Raw genomic sequence first — 18,300 nt, forward strand, 5'->3', positions numbered from 1 at the left:
GGAGGGTCCGTGCTCCGCTAGGGCCTCCCCTCGCTCTCCTAACTTCTCTGCGTCTGAAGAACTCGAAGGATGTGCCTTGCTCGCTGCTGGGCTGTGTCCTCCACACCGTGGAGCCGGTGGGGAGGGGCTCCCTGCTCTCCCAGGGTGCCGGTGTGAGGCGCGCCTGGGCTCCGGGGGAGCCGTGCGTGCAGCGTGGGCACGTCAGCTGGGTGACCTCGGTGGGTGCAGGGCGTGCATGCCAGGCTGCGTGTGGCGTGTGTCAGGGTGTGCCTGACCCTCCCTCCTCAGGGCTCCTCGCTGGCCCCGTACAGACAGCCTGCCCTCCCCCATCCGAGTTCCCATGGACGCTTCTGCTCATGGTCCAAGGCTGTGTCGTGTGGTCGTTCTTGCCCTCTCTCTCTTTTCCTCTCTCTCCCCTTTCCAAAAAGTACTGACTGGCCTCCTCTATTGTGTTTGCTGATCCACGTGTGTTGGGCACAACTTTGACGTTTCTTAAAAAAAAAAAAAAAAAAAAAAAAAAAAAAAAGAATTTAAAAACGCCGAAAACCAGCGGTTGCGAGGCGGGCGGGTGGAAGGGGTCAGCCAAGGTGGCATCTGAGCGTGTGGGCCCTTTCCAGCTGTCATGCCCTGATACTTCCCCAGGTGGGTGTGCCTGGCCTCTCTTCAACGGGCGGCCCAGGCTGGGGCTCCAGCAAGTGGGGAGGGGGGGTTCCGGGCAGGAAGCTACTGTCAGCTGTCAATAAACAGCAGAAAACAGAGCTGCCTGGCTCACTTCTTGGGGATGTGTGTTGGGGAGAACGGGGGTCTAGCTTGCTCCTGGCAGGGAAGAGAAGTCACCAAGAGGGCCACATCCTGGAGCTGACAGGAGCCCTTCTGTGGCTCCTCCCCAGCCTCCCTCCCACTGGCCGCTGGTGCCCCAGCACAACAGCACTGCCGGGTGGCCTGTCACCCCAAGGACTATCCCCACTCACAGCCACAGTCTGTGCAGCTTTTATTTCAATCAAGAAGTAATCAAATCTATATACAGTCTAAAAACAGTAGAAAAGGTGAGTAAAAAGGCCCACAGTCCATCTGGGGCAGGGATGGAGGGTGGGCCGGGCGAGCATCGTACCTGGCACCCAGCGGGAGGGGCTGGGCACTGTCTTGGCGGCGACGATCACAGGACCAAGCAGAGGGAGGCTCGCCGGGCACAGGGTGGGGAGGGCACTGCCTGGCCAGGTGAACCTGTCGGTCTGTCCCCGCAGGGCAGGCAGTGAGCGCCCCTTGAGACCCCTCATGTGGCCAGCCCGGTTGGGACAGGCCTAGGGAGGTCCCAGAGGAAGCCAAGACTGGTCTGGATTCTGTTAGCAAGTCCAAACCTGCAGAGGAAGGGCTCTGTTTCAGCTGCCCCTCCGGCCACGCCGCCCCAACACCACCTGCCATCCACACCTGCCCTCCGGTGCCACCGACCCAAGGCTTCTAGCTCCTCGCCCCCCGCCCCCTGCTCCACACACGCAGCCCCTTTGGAAGGCCTGAGCCGAGGCACTGACCTTCACAGTGCTGTCCACAGCTCCCGAGAAGAGCCGGCCCCGGGACACGGCCAGTGCGGTCACACTGCCCTGGTGACGCAGCAGGGTCTGCGTGCAGATCATGTTGTCCATGCTCCAGACCTGGGGGCACACGGGACATGAGGGCCTGCCCACCTGGGCCCAACCGCCCACCGTGAACCTCCCACCATCACTAGGTCCGCACGCACCCTGAGAGACCGGTCATAGGACGCGCTGAAGACTTTGGTCTGGTCTGGCGTTGAGATGACCGCCAGGGCATACACAGTGCCAACGTGGCCTGTCAGGGTCCGCACCTGCTCCTTGGACTCAATGTCCCACACCTGAAGGAATGGCCCAGGCAGGTCAGAGCCACAGGCTCCGGAGAGGACAGCGCCCCGGAAGCAGGCCCTGCCCCTAGGTGCCCGCCTTACGTGGATGAGGTTCTCGTAGGTGCCACAGACAATGTGGTGATTCGTCACAGCGATAGAGTAGACGCTGCCGCCAGATGTCTGCAGGACGTGGATGCAGTCGAGGGTCCGGATGTCCCAGATCTACGGACAAGCTCGAGCCCGTCGGTCCCAGGCCCGGCACCTTCCCCTCAGGGCCTCTGGACGCTAAGCAGCCCGCTCGTCACCCAGGATGTGTGTGAGGGTCTCACCAACCCGGCGGCATGGGGGCAGGGCAGACGGAGCCCCCGGGGCTGGCCTGGGCAGTGCCGGCCCGGGGGTCTAGCCTAGTGAGGGGTCTTCCCACGCGAAGCGCGTGCGGACGCACCTTGATTGTCTGGTAGGAGCCGCTGTACAGGTAGCTCTGGGCAGCCACCAGCGCCCGCACCCAGTGGTTGAGGCCCGTGAGCTCCTTCTTCAGCTTCAGTTCAGTGCCCACGATATCCCAGACCTGTGGGGACGGCCACGGATGCAGGCTGGGGCGCGGGGGTCCGGTAGCCCGCCGCCCCACATGTGCACACGCGAGGCCAGCCTGACCTTGATGGCCTTCAGGGAGCCGCTGAAGAGCATGTTGTGTGAGGAGACCAGCGTGCACACGGGGTTGTCGTGGGCCCGGATCGTGTTCACCTTCTGCAGGTTCTGGATGTCCCACACCTGGCGGGAAGGACGACAGGAAGCCTCGGGTCGTGGTGGCGCGGCGGGCCTGGGGCCCCCGGAAGCCGGTGCGGCCCAGGCCCCTCCCACCCACCTGCCGCGGCCCCACTCACGATGATGGTGCAGTCCGCTGAGCCGCTGTAGAGCTTGCACCTGGGGGAGCGGAGCCAAGGGGTCAGGGCAGGAGAAGCCACCGTCCTCGCTGGTGTGGCCTCGCCAGGCCAAGGGAGCACCAGCCACCGGGAAGCCACCAGGAACCGGCAGCTCGGCCGGGTTCCTCCTGCTGCCCCGAGCCCTCCGTCTTCCTGTTCCGGCGAGGGAACCTTGGGGGTAGAAGCCTGACCCCGCCGCCTGCCTGGCAAGCGTCCGACAGCAAGCTGTGAGGTAACTACCCCTGTTAGCGCTGCCGACGGCCAAGCTGCTGCTTTCCGGGAACGCACGTCTCTCCCTCTCCTGCCCACAACATGAAGTCCCATGACACGAGACAGGAGAGAAGGTCGAGAGGGGCTACCCTTCTCGGGCGAGGGGGGAGCTGGGCAGGCTACTCTGTGGTCCCGTCCCCAAGCTGTGCCTGAGGCTCTGGCTACAGGCCAGCCGAGCGACGGCTGAGTTCCTACCTCCCCGAGGCGCCCCAGCTCCGGGGCCACACACTGTGAACGTGGGGGCCTGCGTGCCACCACTCAGCCATCCAGCCCTGCTCAAGGATGAGGGTGCCCCGCAGGAGAGGTAGACACAGCCAGCTGAGGACACACGTGGCCCGTGGGGGGAGCAGGGCGTCTCCCGTCCCCCGCTCCACGTGGGTACCATGCATGCCCACACTCACCCCTGGATACAGAGCGCCAGCACAATGCCATCGTGGCCTTCTAGCGTCTTCTGGCACTTGTAGGTGGTACACGTATCCCACACCTGCAGAGGCCACGGTCAGGCTGGGTCCCAGGAGGGTCAGCCCAACGCCAGGGGGCAGCATGGTGGGAATGTGGAGGGAAGGTGGGCGCAGGCAGGCCGGAGCTGGCACAGCTTGGCAGGCAGTGCCCATTGCCCCCCCCGCCCCCTGCCGCCACCAGGCTGTAGACCACCTCCCTGGGCAAGACCCCACTCACCTTGATGGTCTTGTCAGAGGAGCCACTGAAGAGCAGGTCCCCCATGGAGTAGACACACAGACACCAGACGGGGCCCTGGTGGCCCACAAAGGTTCCTTTGCACTTGAAGATCTGTTGTGGGTCATAGGCTGCGGAGACGGGAGGAGCTGGTGAGGGCCCGGGGGCGCCCAGGGGCAGCAGAGGGGGCAGCGGCAGGCCCGTACTCACATCCGAGGATGCCTGTGTTCAGCCGCGCGTTGATGTGGGACAGCTCATCCTGCCAAGACCAAGAATAGAGGGCATGCTGGCTGTGGGTCCGCAGTCCCCCTGCCCCCACGCGGCAGCAGCTGCCTCCCCCAGCACAGACACTGAACCCTGACAGCGGGGTGGCGGGGAGGGGGGCAAGCCTCCTGTTGGGGCCTAGGCCGAGGGCCGGTCCTGCGTCCCCACCCCACCACCCCCCCACCTCGCACGTGGCCCCCTCCCGCTCACGTTCAACATGGACGCATCCCTCCGGAACTCCATGAGGTCCTCGCTGAGCTTGCTCTGGTTTTCGTCCAGGACGTCTGAGTGGCAAGGAAGAGGGTGTCAGGGACCGGGAGGAGAGGCCACACCCCTGCCTTCTGGGCCGCGCCCTCACCGAACTTGAGCTCCAGGCTCTTCTCCAGCTGGTCAATCTTCTCCGAGAGCTTGCCCAGCATGGAGCGCAGGAAGGCGATCTCCTGGTCCTTCTGGGCCAGCGCCACATGCATCTCGTGGAAGCGGTCGTCCGTCTGCTGCAGGAACTCCTTCAGGCCCTCGAAGCGGCAGGTCTCCAGGTGTGTCTCATACGTGTCCTGGTTCCCGATGAATGTGCACCTGGAGACACAGGATGGCTGCCCTGCCCACCTGCCTGCCCAGTGAGGCACTGCCCCTGCCCGCCCCCCCCACCCCTCCCCACACCTCCCACCTGCTGCCCACCCGTCCATCCTGCTCCCACTCAGCACCCATCAGGCCACATTGGGAGGAAATCTAGTCCTTCTGCTCCCAAAGCTCCTTAAGGGCTCTTCCGCACCCTTCGACAGCCTCCCGGCTCCTGCCTCTTCCCCCCCTCCCACCGCCCCCTGCTCTCTACCCCACTCATGATGGTCCAGCCGCCCGAAGCCCTCATGCTAGTCTGTGGCTCACACCCACGCATGCATCAGTTCTCAGGGAACCCCCCCTTCCCTGACCTCCCAGCTCGCCGACCACTCCGACCCCTCTGCGTTCCTGTGGGGCTCAGGCCTCTCCTTCACGGCACCTGTACCTCAGTTTGTAATTACATAGCCGGCGGTGAGGCTCCCGCTAAGGTCCGTCTCCCTAGGACCCTGGCTGTCTCCCCAGCGCCCAGCACACAAGCAGATCTCAACAAGGGTTCGCTGAAGGAGGGACTGTGAATGCCAGCCCGGAGGCCCCGCCGCCCCCGCCCTGCCCGCCCACTGGCCGGGGGCAGCCCACATGCCCACCCCCGCCCACTCACCCGTACTTGGAGTGGGGACACTTGATGTGCTCACACTCCTTGAGGTGGGCCTCCAGGTTCATCTTGAGGAGGGGCGGGCAGCTGGGGTTGTTGGGGCACCGCACAGGCCTGTAGTCACAGCTGCCCTCGTGGTCCCTTTGGGAGGCAGGCGTCAGTCCCCAGAGGCACCGGCTCTCAGCACCCCTGGGAGGGGTGGGGGGCGGGGGCCGAGGACAGCACTTACTTCCGAGCGCTGAGCTTGATGGTGAAGGGGCACCCTCGGGGATCCACCTCAAAGACGGCAGGCTTCCCGGCCCCCGCTGCCCGGCAGCCGTGCCTGCAGTGGATGAACAGCTCCCCGATCTGCTCGGCCACCGCGATGTTGTTCACCACCACCGTCAGCTTGGCGTGGTCCACGGGGCACTTCTCTGGAGGGGAGGGCGTGCTGACCTCACCGTCCACCTGGCTGTCCCTGCCCCGGCAGCTCTGCTCTGAGTGCTGCGACCAGGCTGCGCTGGGGGCGGGCTCTTCCCTGGTAAGTCCCAGTGTGGCAGGCCCGGAACGGGCTCCTCAGGCTGGCCGCACCGAGCCTCTGTCTGGGCCCTGATGCACCCATCTACCTGTCCCACTGCCATGCCCGAATCTGGATGGGGGCACAGCTGGGCCACCAAGGGTGACCACTGGGTGAGCAGGAGGGACCAGAGGCCTCTGAGCTGACTCAGGAGTCTGGGAACAGGGCAGAGGGACCTGGGGCAGAGCCTGGAGACGAACTAGCCCCGGGCCCAGGTGCCCAGGCCTGAGAGGGTGAGGCGGGGGGCCCTGATGGCCAAGGCACTCTTGCTGGAAACAGCTGGTGCTGAGGCCAGGAGGCCCGAGATGTGGGTCTCACCGCTTCGCCCATCAAGGTCCGGAGCCCGGCCTGAGCGCCCCGTGGCAGAGGCGCTGGGGGCAGGGCGAGGGAGAAGCCACCATGTGCCGAGGGCATGATCAGTGCTGGGCCTGGGCTGGGACCTCTCCGGAGGGACCCTTCCCAAGCGGGGTAATGAGGTCAGCTGGACCTGGGTCTGGGGAGGGGGGGCCCTACCTGACTTCAAGGCGCATCTTCGGCAGAAAGTGTGCTGTGGAGACAACGGGTGGGCTTGGGGCATGGACACAGAGTCACCCCCACCCCGTGCCCACCGAAGAGGGCAGCCCCGGGGCGGCCACGCCGGGCCCCGTGGTGGCGCACGTGTCAGGAAGGGAGGGGTGGCCTCACCCCGCACGTGGTGATCACGGGGTCCTTGAACACGCTGCAGCACAGCTGGCAGCACAGCTTCACCGACGGCTGCTCAGCAAACACCAGGGGCTCCTAGAACCGGGCAGGGCAGGGTGAGGGGGGGCCGCCGGGGCGCAGACGGCAGTGGGGGGCGGGGGCGGGTAGCGGCCGAGAAGGGCCTGCCGCGGAGGCCCGGGGCCGGGCCTGAGCGTGAGGGGACCGAAGCAGGGAGGACCCCTCCAGCCGCGCCCTTGGCCGTGCGCACCTGCTTCTCTAGCGGTGATGGAGACTCGAAGACCCCACTCGGGCGCCGCCCTCACTTCCCAAAGCTGGACCCCGGGCAGCCCACGGGAGGGGGGGGGGGGCGCGTAGGCCAGACCTTCCGCCCCTCGAGGGGCCGCCTGCTGGGCGGACACACCTACCGGCTCCTCCTCCTCCTCGGGCAGCGAGAACGTGGAGCGCAGGGACATGCTGGACTCCGAGTGCAGGGAGCGGACGGAGATGGCCGAGTCGGAGCGGCGTGGGGTGCTGATGGGGGGCTGCGGCGCACAGGGACAGGCGGGCCCGTCAGCCGGTGGGGAGGCCGGGGCCCCCTCAGCCCGCAGAGCCGCCGCCTGTGCCCAGGGAGCCGATGGGGCGCCCGGGCCCCCCGCCGGCCCAGCGGTCCCGGCCCTGTGGCTGGGCCACCCGCTCCCGTCTGCCAGCTTTCTTTGTGTAAATGGAGACGCTTCCTGCTATTCAATTCCAGAAGGACACGCTCGCCTGGCCTGCTTCCTGCTTCCCGTGAGGGAATGCGGGCTGCACACAGGGCACCTCCATCAGCCAGTCCCGGGCCGGCCTCCACGCCCGGACTGCCAGAGGAAGGGAAGGCCGGCAGAGGCTGGGGGCTCCACATCCCCTTGGGTTTGGCTGCCCGTCTGGCTTCCCTGGCTGGGGACACGGGGCCGGGCCACTGAGGCTCCCAGGGAAGGCAGGGACCTCCCCACTGAACCCTGGCCAGGATCCTCAGAGGGAGGAAGAGCCATGGGTGCCTGCCTCTGCCTGAGTCACGGAAGATGGGGATCTGGGGGAGCCTGGGTGGGGAAACCGTCCCCTCACCCCCCGCCTTGGCCTAGAAACCCCCAGTAAAGATCCTGTAAGAGCCACTGCTCCCCACCCAGCCCACGGGCTTCCTCCTGGTCCCGGCCACTCTGGGGAAAATCCCCTCCCGGGCAGCCATGCGTGAGTCAGAGGTCATGGAGGCCGAGGCAGGCGGAGCCAGGGAGCGGGGTGCAAGGTGCCTGCTTTGTGCTTAGAGAAGGCCTAGTGTAGCGCCTGGCACACAGCGCATTCAAGTAATTAAAAAAACACTGTTTCCCTCAGTATTAAATAGGAAACGAAGGCCTAGCAGCCCGGCATGAGAAGACTCGGGTCCTGGAGGCTGGGAGGACAGGAGAACCAGCTGGAGTCCGTGGGGCCACCACACTGGCGAGAATCCCGAGAATCCACGAGGGGAAGCAGAAAGCGAGGCTCTGCAGAGGTGAGCGGCAGGAGGGCCCGAGCCACCCCCTCGGCCAGGGCAGCTCCTTGCTTCTGACAGGCCCAGAGCCCAGTGACACGGTCCGGTGGCCAGGCAGGCAGGGGACAGCCGCTGTGACCCTGGCCACACAGCCTGGGTGGGCACTGGCAGCCAGCCTCGACTCCACCCCAGCCCCTTCCTCACTCCGCAGAGCCAGCGGCAGGAGGTTCTCTGGCTCTCCCTGTCAGCACAGCCCTCGCAGGCCCGTTATTATCCCCCGGCTCCGGCCGCCCTGCTTCCAGCCACCTGCTCAGGGGTCCCGCCTCCACCCACCAGCCCACCCTCCAATCCTCTACTCAACAGCAGACAACTTTAAAAGCGGAAATGTGATCCGTTACCCACACGCCTGAACCTTCTGTGGCTCCCATGGCCTTCAAGACGGAGCTGAATGCGCTTCGCCCCAGCTCGCAGGCTCTGCACCCTCCGGCCCCACGGCTCCTTCCTCCTCCACAAAGTCCTGCCACGGGCGCTTAGGCCTCACGACGTCGACATACCGGCCCTCTGTCTCACCAACCCACCGTAGCCCGCAGACCGGAGCTCAGGGCGTGCCTCGGGGTGGAGCCTCCCCTTCAGCTACCCCTGGGACCTGGCCCTGGGGAAGGACGGCATGGCCGGAGGCCGTGGGGAGAGAAGTGACCATGGCACAGACCTACCATGCTATCCTCCTCGTCCCGCGGTGAGTAGGCGAGGGTGCTAGAAGAAGACGGTGTCCTGCGGTGCTGTTTGTACGTGCTGGTCCCATCGGCTGCCAAGAAGAGAGGGTGGGGTTGCCACGAGTGTGATCTGCAGGGGCACGGCTGGCCCCCCGTGGTGGGAAGTGGGCTCCCTGGAGGGACGGGCCCGGTGGGGACAGGGGCTGGGCCGGACAGGGGGCTAATCCCCTCTGGGAAGTCTCCTTGCCCCCCACCCTCTCCCGAGTCCTCCTTCTTGATCTGAGGGCCACTTGGCTGGGGCTGGGCTCGTGGGCAGCTGGGAGCCACCCGGCTGCATCCTCAGCCCCCTCCAGGGCCGGGCAGGTGGGGAGGGAGGGCACAGCCTGGGGCCAGCCCGGCTCAGGTGGTCTCCAGGGCCTATCCTCTGTGCCTGGAGCTCCGGAGCCCCCGACAGTCACAGTCACACTCCCAAGGCAGGCTGAAGGTGGGGTGGAGGGATCTTCTCTCTGACTCTACAAGGTGCCAGCGGTCTGACCCTGGGGCTGCCCTGTGCCCAGCTGAGGCAAGAGCCCAACATCTGAGTGATTAATCTGGAGGGTGCCTGGCACGAGGTGGGATGTCATCTTGCTTGGCCCTCAAGGTAACCCTACCAGTGGGCGGGTCCTCTGATGTCCTCAGTGCCCAGAGGAGGAGACAGGGACAGAGGCCTGAGGCCCCCGGGCCGGTGTGTGGTGGGGACTGACAGGCAGCCCGCTGTTTGGGTCTGCTTGTCTCCCAGCTGTTCCCCTGGCCAGAACCTGGAACCACCCTCGGGCCTTCTCAGCCCACTCCAGGGAAGGCGTTGGTCAGGAGTCCATGGGGAAGCCAGAAGCCCTGGAGTGGCCCCACCGGCCTCAGGCCCACCCAAACCCAGACATCACAACCAGCCCCAAAGGCATGGATTCATGAGTCGGGCTTTAAGCAGCTCCCCTGTCACTGGGCCTCAGTTTCCCCATCTGTGAGAGGGGCCGGGTGAGGTGACTGTTCATACCCAGTCCTGACCCATCCCTGCCACCGATGGGGTTGCTGGGTAGGGCGAGAGGGAGACAGACTCCCATCACTGTCTGATCCAGGAGCACGGGACTACCGTGACGGGGGCCCCTGCAGCTTCTAAGAGTAAATGAGGCGTTGAGGAACAGTGACCTGGGTGCTTGTATTAGGGGAGACGTTTATTTATTCTCAGGACGGAACATCTAAGAAGGAAAAGGGGCACTTTTGGAGCATCTGATTGAGCCACCCTGGGGCAGAGGGGCCAGTGTGAGCACGTGCGCACAGTGGTCCTGTGGCCTCACGGCTGAGTGCGTCGAGAGGGAACCCCGGAAAAGCAATTAAAAATCGGCTTCACCTACGAGGAGCAGAGTACCAAAAAGGCAAAGGAACAAAGTCCATCCCTGAACCCCCAGCCCTGACAAGAGAGGCAACACACCCTCACGACTCAGGGAAGGAGGTAGTGCCCCGGGCTGTTAGCCCCTCACAACCTCCTCGAACACACGGCCCTGGGGTTGGAACCGGTCTGGAGAAAGGACACCGCGAGCACTTCTTACCACCTACACGTGTCCAGCGTGGCCCCCAGTCCCGACCTCCCGGAGGCTGCTAGGAGCCCAGGGCGGGGATGAACCAGAGGACACTAGGACGAGGGACAGGGAAGGTGGGGCCGCCCTCCCCAGAGGTAACGGGTGAGGCCCCGGGACGGAGGTGTTGGGATGCCCGGGGTTGGGGAGGGGGGGAGGAGAAGGATGCGGCAGCAGAGGCGGGGGGCGGCAGGCAGCCTAGGGCCGGCACCGATGCCCCCTCCTGCCCCACCAGGACGTGCCCGCAGACCCCAGTGGGAGTAAGGGACGCCCAGATTCTGCCCAACCCGCCCTGGCCTGGGCTCACAGGCTGGCTCACCTTTTGTGATGGTGGTGACAGCCGAAAAGGCAGGCCCGAAGGTCGTTTCCATTCTGGTCTGGACAGAGAACAGATGAGACTTGGCATCGACCCCCAGCGAGGATGTGTACACACACGTGGACGGGCACCGACGCGCTTTCATAGCACCATGGTCACGTGCACGCGTGAGCTCACGCGGACACACGCGGCACAGGCCCTCCACGTAGGGAGGGGACTGCTCTGGAGGCTCTGCGGGGACCCCGGCACACGAGGTGAGCATGAGGGGGAGACCCTTCCCCGTGAGGTTCCCGCTTACCCCGGCGGTGACGTCGGCAGTGGGAAGGTTGGCGGGCCCCCCGGAGAAGCGGTTGTAGCGGGCGCTCTTGCCCGAGCTCATGCTCTAGAGAGGCATCTAGGGTCCACGGGCAGCGTCTCCTGAGGGGGGAGCACAACGGTGGTGGGGACGGTGGCCCGGACTCGTCAGATTGGCCGGCGCTGACCCATGCGGCCAGGCCTGCTCTGGCTGGTCCGCTCCAGGCACACTTTGGCCTCTCCACCACCAGTGCCAACAAGGGCGGGTCCATGCGGGCAAAGTCTCTTTCCCTCCTCCCATCCCAGGTGTGCACAGGCCCAAGGAAGGGAGGAGGCCCTGGGGGCAGGCAGGCAGCTGCCACTCAGCTTTACCTTCCTTCAAGGCTCAGGCTTTTGGAAACGCCACCAGCTCCGCCCCAGAGGCGGAAGCCCCCACTGTGCTCTGCCCGAACCTCTGGGTCTGAGGGCAAGTGTCCCTGGAGCCAAGACTGGGCTGTGGTGTGGCACCTGGGGCGGGATCAAGCCGTGTGCCTGCTTCCTACCAGGTAGGACAGTCCCGGTCCTCAGGATGGAAGGACGCTGGCCACACCCCAGACGACCTGTCGGTGATGTACCTGGGGCCCAGCCCCTCAGAGCCTCATCACGCAGATAAAGCCCCTTTGGGGCAGGGGGAGGAGATGAGAGTCCTGATCCCAGACCTTGTGCAGGTCCAACTGTCTACTCAGGACTCACAGGCTGAGGTGGTGGGGAGAAGGCACAGTGGGTATCATCCTGGGCCTGCAAGAATTACTCCCCCCACCCCACTCCACCCAAGACGAGGGGCCTGGCCATTAGAGAGGAAAGGGGACCAGCCTGCAGCCCCGATCGTGGATAGCCTGGGGAAGCCACCCCACTGCCAGGGCGACGCCCACCTTCCCCGGGGCCCTCCTGGGGTCAGCGTCCACGGCAGGGTGCCTATCTCCCGCCCGGAGTCAGCTGTAGCCGCGAGGCCCCAGCTTTAAGCCAGGCTCCCCGCGAGGAGGAGCACACGTGAGCTCTCTCCCCAGGAGACCCCTGGGAGGCCACAGCGCGGGCTCATCACCTGCTGCTAGACCGGGCCAGCAGAACGAGTGTCGGGAACTCCCGGGGAGGCCGGCACGTCCTGCTCCCGTGGGGCGCAAGGGCACATGCAGGCTGGGGCCCACCCTGTGCTGTGAAGGCCCCCCACAACTGAGGGGGCTCCGGGTGGAGGGGCTGCTGAGCCATCTGGCTGTGTCTGCCTCACACACGCCACAGCCACTCGGTGGTCCTCCAACCCAACCTAGGGGTCTACGGGGAGGGGCTGGCTCCCGAGCCGCGTGTTCCCATGCTGCGCTGCTGAGCTGTCACAGCTCCCCCATCTTCTCTCCCACCTGCCCCTTTGAATACCACCTGCAATGCCACCGCCCCCCCGCCCCCAGTCTTCTAGACTCGGGCCTCGGTGCGGTGGCTGTCAGTCCCCACACTTGGCCCTGCCACAAGGCACCGCCACCGATGCTCTCAGCGCCCTGGGGGTCCAGGTAGACCAGGGGATGGGGGGACCCCAAGATGTTGGCCAAAGCCTCCCCCTCCTGCCCATCACTCCCCCTGCTGTGACTCAAGAGACTTGGCTGTTAAGTCCCAGACCAGGCTCTCCGGTGGCTTGTCCTCATGGGGGAGAGGCAGGGACTCCCGAGAGTGGGCAGTACCAGGCCCTTGGTGGAGGTGTGGCTGTAGTGGGTCCAGAAGCCCCACCTCCAGTGCCGCTGCTGGTCTCCACGCTAAGCAGGAAATCCTGGGGCCACCCTGCTTGCAGCAAGGACACCCCGGCTGGGGTGACGTAGGAGCTCCAGGACTCACCTTTTGGGAAACCTAAGGTCGGCTCCCGCCTGGGCACCACGGGGCGTGCCAGGAGGAGGCTGGGGGTGGGTCACGGGGAGGCAGCCGGCCCACACTGACCTGGATTTTACAATTCATCTGCTCCCTCTGCCGCAAGCTCCCGAGGCCCAGCGGCCAGCGGCTGGCTCCAGCGAGCGGCTCCCGTGGTCCAGGCAGCCGGGACCCCAGCAGGGACTCCCCCCAGGACAGCGGCCAGCACGCCAGCCCCCGTGGGGCCTGTGTGCCTGCTGCTCAGTCTGAGGGAGCAGGCGTCTGGCTCTCCCTCACTCTGAAGTGAAGTAAACAGAAAGGCACGCAGGGCAACATGCAAATCGGCTGGAAAGTCCCCTGACAGCCAATAGCGGCCAGGCCGGCAGACACACAACCCGGGGGCGGGGGGTGGGGGGGGTGGGGGGGGGGGATGTACAGACTGGCCAGAGAGCAGAGTGGAGCCAGGGAAGGAGGGAAGTAACTGCTTCCCCATTTACATGGTTTGGCCTGTACTCCCAGCCAGGGACCCGAGGCGGGGGGAGGGGGGGGGGTTGCTGGGCTGCAGCCACCGCCTCCCCCAGCTGTGCACCCCCAGATCACAATGATCAGACCCTACCCTAACTAAGCATCCTGGAATTGAGCAAGATGCCCTGAGCCTTCAGCCCCGCTCCCCCAGGGGCTGCATTTTGCAATAAGTCTTCGCCGGTGTCTCCCAGCTCTGTGGGCCCAAACCCCAGAAACAACAGCACAGCTGCGTACGCCCCCCACCCCGCTGGGCCCAGCTGTCCGGGGGGGGGGTATGCCCCCGCCCCCCAGGGGTAGGCCTCCTCACCACCCCGCACCAGGCCTATATGCAGGCCGACAGGGAGTTGTCAGCTCGACAACTGGACACTCCCATACTGGGAAAAGCTATGGACTGAGCCTGCCAGGCACAGCTCCCCTTCCCTCCCCAGCCGAGTCCCCCCACCCTGCCTGCTCCAGGTGCCTCCGCAGAGCCCAGGCGAGGGACACAAGGACCGTATCTCTTAAAGAGAAAAAACCGCACACAGGTCCTGCTGGAGATGGGGCTTCAGGTGAGGCTGGTGGGAGAGTGGTACCCAAGGTGCCCGGGGTCAGTGCAAAACCAGCTCCCCTGCTTGAGCCTAGGGTCAAGGCCCAGGGATCTCTGTCCACCCAAGTCCATGTCCAAAGGGCCCCTGGGGCACACTCCTTGCCCGACAAGGGAACGAATATCCACCTATAATGCCCCAGCCCCTCTTCAGGAAAGCCCCCCACCAGCCCCATTCTCTGGGCAGCCTACACCAGAGAGCAGGCCAGCTCCCTTGGGAACCCCTCCCCACCCCACCCCCTGGAGGGAGGCCAATGGGGTCTGCTAGGCCCTCACCCTTGGGAATGTGGGACAAAGATCCCCCACTGTGGTCCCTGTGGCTGGCAGCCAGCAGAGTGGGTAGTGTAGGCTGTAAATGCTAGAGTGGGACGGGGGGGGGGGGGGGGGGGACGACAGTGGGATGGCCAGAAGCAGGTCCTTCGAGGAGTGGGCGTGGTGGGGTCCCCTCAGCAGCATGTGCTGAGCCAGCAATGGGGGTAGGCTGGCCCTGGAAGCACCATCAGGCCCACATTTAGTGGTGACTGCCCCAGGGTGAGCATGGGTGGCCAGGACACCTCAGCCCTGCCTGGCACAGAGCTGTGGGTGGCCACCAGACTGCAGCCAGAGCTCCAGATGCAGCCCCTGGTATCACCCATGGACCACCCAGCCCCTGGGTCAGCCCCCACTGGCCCCCTGGCCCAAGCCCACGCAGGACTGCCAAATCCTATGGAAACAGGCTGGGTTGCCATAGCAAAGCCATATACACCTCTCCCAGCAGTTCCCTGATGTCCCCTTAGCACGTCTTTTCCATCCCAGATAGGCAGGGTGTGACGTCAGGGCTCCCCCTAAGCACCTCAGCAGGCCCAGGTTTGAGGCCTGCCCGGCCTCCCTTCCCTCCGAGCACCCAGCCCTGGACTCTGCCCTCACCTTCCATCCTTCCCTCTGTGCCCACAGTTCCTAAAGGGTGGCCTCAAGGTTGCCAGACTGGACACCCGTTGTGGCCTCCTCTCCCCAAGGCTGTGTCCTCGCACTCCCCACCCAGCCTCTCCAGCACCCATGGGTCCCTCTGCTGGAGGGAGGTGTACACCTGACACAGCCTGGGGGGCTCCTAGAGAGCTTCCCAGAGGAAGGGGCTGCCCAGATCCAGAGCAGGGAGAGAGTATTCTGGAAAAAGGTGGTGTTTGGCCTCCTCTCTGAGCACCTAGCCGTAGGGGCCACTTTTACCTGCCCACACCCTTCCTCCAACTCAGCGTCTGGGCCAACCCAGGCTGCAGAGGCACAAGGGGGAAGCAAGTCCCAGGCTGTCTTAAATCAGTGAGTCTAAGGTCAGCCGGCTGGCTTAGTTGGAAGGGCGCGCGACTCTTGATCTTGTGGTCGAGAGTTCGAGCCCCACGTAGGGTGGAGAGATTACTTAAATAAATCAAACTTAAGAAAAAAAAAAAAATCAGTGAGTCTAAACTTGTGGAGACAGGTCCTGGGCCTCTGCCCAAGAGCCCAGGGACACCTTGGGCCCGGGCTACACCTCCAGGCCGCCCTGGCTGTTTCCGCCTCCCTGACTTCCTCTTTCTTGGTTCCCTACAGAAGCTTGGGGAGTGTGCACAAAGTCCCAGCCGGGAGCCCGGCCTGGACATGCAGACATGCACCAGCCCACTCCACTGTCCATTCCATGCCCTTTCAGCCCAGGCTGTGGTACTACAGTCTTTCTGGCACATTCCTTCAGTCCCGGTTTCCATGAGGGTGCTCCTTCCCCGGGGGATAGCCGAGTACCAGGTCTCCATGTGACCTCAGCACTGGACTCCAGGACCGCTTTCTCCCTCCTCTGCCCCACCTGACCCCATGTCCCTCCAAGGAGCAACCGAATTTCTTCTGTGGAAGGGCCAGCACACCGGGGACGCCCTGGGGCATCTACTGAAAGCTGAGGGGTTCGGGCCCCTCTACGAGGGTACCTCCTGCATAATCCAGCCAGATGGCCCGGTAAAGTCCTAGGAGCCGACCCAACAGCAAGGCCAGGCCAATGGGGACCCAAGTTCGGAGCAAGTTATGTCCTGCTGACCCCTCCCAAGGCTGGGCATATGCTGGCACACTTCACTTATGTGCTTATACTGACCCCTCCAAGTGTTCCTTATGGACAGCACGACGGTCAGGCCACAAATGCTGGACTCAGACCTGGGTTCAAATCCCACCTCTGCCACGTAACAGCTGCGTGACTTTGGGCAAGCTGCTTGCCCTCCAGGGCCTCAGATTTCTCACTCGTTAAACAGAGTGGATGTACTCCCATCTGAAAGGAGCTGCGAGAGGCGGGGCAACAGTGAGGGCTCCACCGACAGCAGCCCCTCTTCGAGAGTCAAGGGTAGAGGCCGGGAGGCCACCCCAGGACTTAGAGCCCACAAGGGGTCACGCCGTGGCCAATCAAAGCCCTGTTGTGCCAGCAAACCGAGGAGCCCATGGTGCACCAAAGCCAGCCACACACCAAGCCGTGCCGAGGAGCACCACACCGCAGAGCCCAGGCCGCCTGGAGCCATCCAAACAGGTCAGGCCCTTCAACCACATCTCTCCCATTTCCCAAACTCCTATTTTGCAGCTGGCCAGCCGGCCAAGGTTCGCACCCACTGCATGCCAGTCCCTGTGAGGGTGAGAGGGCACGTGGTGACGGCTGAATGTGAGTCTGACCTTGAGAAGCTAGGGGGCCTGGTAGGAGAGGTAGACAGAGGCTCGGGAATATTAGTAAGCCCCATTCGAGCTGCCAAAGACCTTTTCTGTGGATTCCTGTCCCAGCAAAGTCAGTACCTCAGACTGTGATCTTTCCCATTCATCTCCAGAAATGTTGTGTGTGACACACAGCCACAGTGGGGGTTGCTCCACAGGGACCCCTCAGGAAGGAAGACATCCCCTCCTTCCCAGCTGGTTACCTCCCTCAGCCAGGTTGCCAGGATCCCTGCTTCCCCTGAGAGGGAGCTTCTGGCTTCCTGGGGCTAGTGCAGCTATAACATGCAGGAACCTTGACACACAGAGACCAGGGATTCCGGAGAAACGTGAATGCCCAGAGCAATGCAAGTAGGGATGTATGACAGAGAGGTAGTGCCTGCCTGCCGCACAGGCTTGCGGGGAAGGGGTGTGGGAAGGGAGAGGCCCAAAGAGAAGGAATGAGGAAGAGGGAGGTCACACGCTTGGCAAAGGCCAAGGGGTGGGCAGCCCTCAGGAGAGGGGGCCTGTGTGTGCACGGGAAGGGGTGTGAGGGATGGGGAGAAGGGTGAACAGTCTGGGCAGCTTGGAGCTCTAGGCAAGGGAGGCAGCAAAGCAGGGTGGAATCCCCAGCCCTACCCTCCACCCCTGTCCTGCCAAAGCAGGGTGGGATCCAGCACAATCGCAGCCTCGGCTCCAGCTGAATGCCCTGGACTTGTTCAAGGCAACGAGGCCGGAACAGCCAGACAGCCTCGTCTCCCACCCCCTCTACACACAACCAGGGGCTCTTTACCGGCCTTGGATCTGATGCTGGCTCTCCTGTGCTCGAATCCTCCAACAGCCTTCCTTGCAAGCACAATACAATCCCTCCACCATGCACTCTGGTGTGGCCCCGTGGACTAGGCCTCTCACCCGTCTGCCAGCACTCACTGGCGCACCAAGCCCTTTCTTGCTCTGGGCCTTTGCACACCTTGCTCCCTCTGCCTGGCATGCTCTTCCAGCAACTTCCCAAGACAAGCTGCTTGCTGTAGGCACCTCCCCCCTCCCCAAGCCACTCGAGAGCGCCCCGTACTCTTTCTCAGCGCCCTGTTTCTCTCATAGCACCTATCACAACTCTTTAGGATTCTGTGTGTACTGTCAATCCCTCCCCGCTCTAGATGGCCGGTTCTCAAGCCGGGGTGTGTGGGGTTGGGGGAGGATTTTGTCCCCCAGGAGACATTTGGCGGTGTCTGCAGGCATTTTGGGTTGTCAAGACGTGGGGGTGGGAGAGGTTACTGGCATCTAGTGGGTGGGGACCAGGGATGCTACTCAACATCCTACAAAGCACAGCAGAGAAGGATCGGCGAGAAGTGTCAACAGCGGCCGGGCTGAGAAAAGCTGCAGAAGAGCCTACGAGAACTGGGACCCCGGCGGCGCTCAACGAACGCAAGAAAAAGGAATGAATAAAGAAGGGGAGAATGGGGCAATGGGGCAAGCGACGGACAGACGCCGAGACCCCGGCCCGTGTCGGCCCCGCCCCCCCAGGCCCGACGCCTCCGCGGACCCCGAAGCGCCTACCGCGCGGCCCCGAGGCGCGAGCCCCGGGCCGGGCGCGCCGCGCGGACACTCACCCGCCCGCGGCCGCCCGGGAGCGGCAGCGATACCCTCCCGCTTCATCGTGCCCCCGCGGCCGCTGGCCGGGAGACAGACCGGACGCGCGAGCCGGAAGCGCTGAGGCGCTACGCCCGCCGGGACTTGTAGTTCCCCGTCTCTCAATGCCTGGGTCCCCGCCTCACGCGCGGCTCTCCAGAAACTACG

General features: G+C 64.5%; 1 protein-coding gene across 3 annotated transcripts; it reads right to left on the bottom strand.

Annotated features, from left to right (window-relative positions):
• Window positions 1-503: 503 nt before the first annotated feature.
• Window positions 504-18,243, bottom strand: TRAF7 (TNF receptor associated factor 7). 3 transcript variants are annotated; one of them, XM_060648130.2, is made up of 22 exons: window positions 18,114-18,222; window positions 12,825-13,032; window positions 10,873-10,991; window positions 10,578-10,635; window positions 8,649-8,740; window positions 6,860-6,976; window positions 6,438-6,530; window positions 6,267-6,300; window positions 5,427-5,610; window positions 5,204-5,338; window positions 4,346-4,563; window positions 4,198-4,271; window positions 3,934-3,982; window positions 3,727-3,854; window positions 3,450-3,532; window positions 2,740-2,779; window positions 2,510-2,626; window positions 2,301-2,423; window positions 1,958-2,077; window positions 1,736-1,867; window positions 1,530-1,649; window positions 504-1,358 (listed from the first exon to the last, which is right to left on the bottom strand). In XM_060648130.2, exons 3-22 carry the CDS (start codon window positions 10,951-10,953, stop codon window positions 1,344-1,346), a joined length of 2,013 nt encoding a protein of 670 aa, XP_060504113.1. In that variant the 5' UTR covers window positions 10,954-10,991; window positions 12,825-13,032; window positions 18,114-18,222; the 3' UTR covers window positions 504-1,343. The 3 variants fall into 3 exon arrangements, with proteins under 3 accessions (XP_060504113.1, XP_078296363.1, XP_060504114.1); XM_078440237.1 differs by lacking the exon at window positions 12,825-13,032 and having other exon boundaries at window positions 5,210-5,338; window positions 18,114-18,243; XM_060648131.2 differs by lacking the exon at window positions 12,825-13,032 and having other exon boundaries at window positions 18,114-18,243.
• Between the last annotated feature and the right edge of the window lie 57 nt (window positions 18,244-18,300).

This window comes from Panthera onca, chromosome E3, assembly GCF_046562875.1.
Source record: "Panthera onca isolate mPanOnc1 chromosome E3, mPanOnc1 haplotype 2, whole genome shotgun sequence".
Taxonomy (NCBI): Eukaryota; Metazoa; Chordata; class Mammalia; order Carnivora; family Felidae; genus Panthera; species Panthera onca.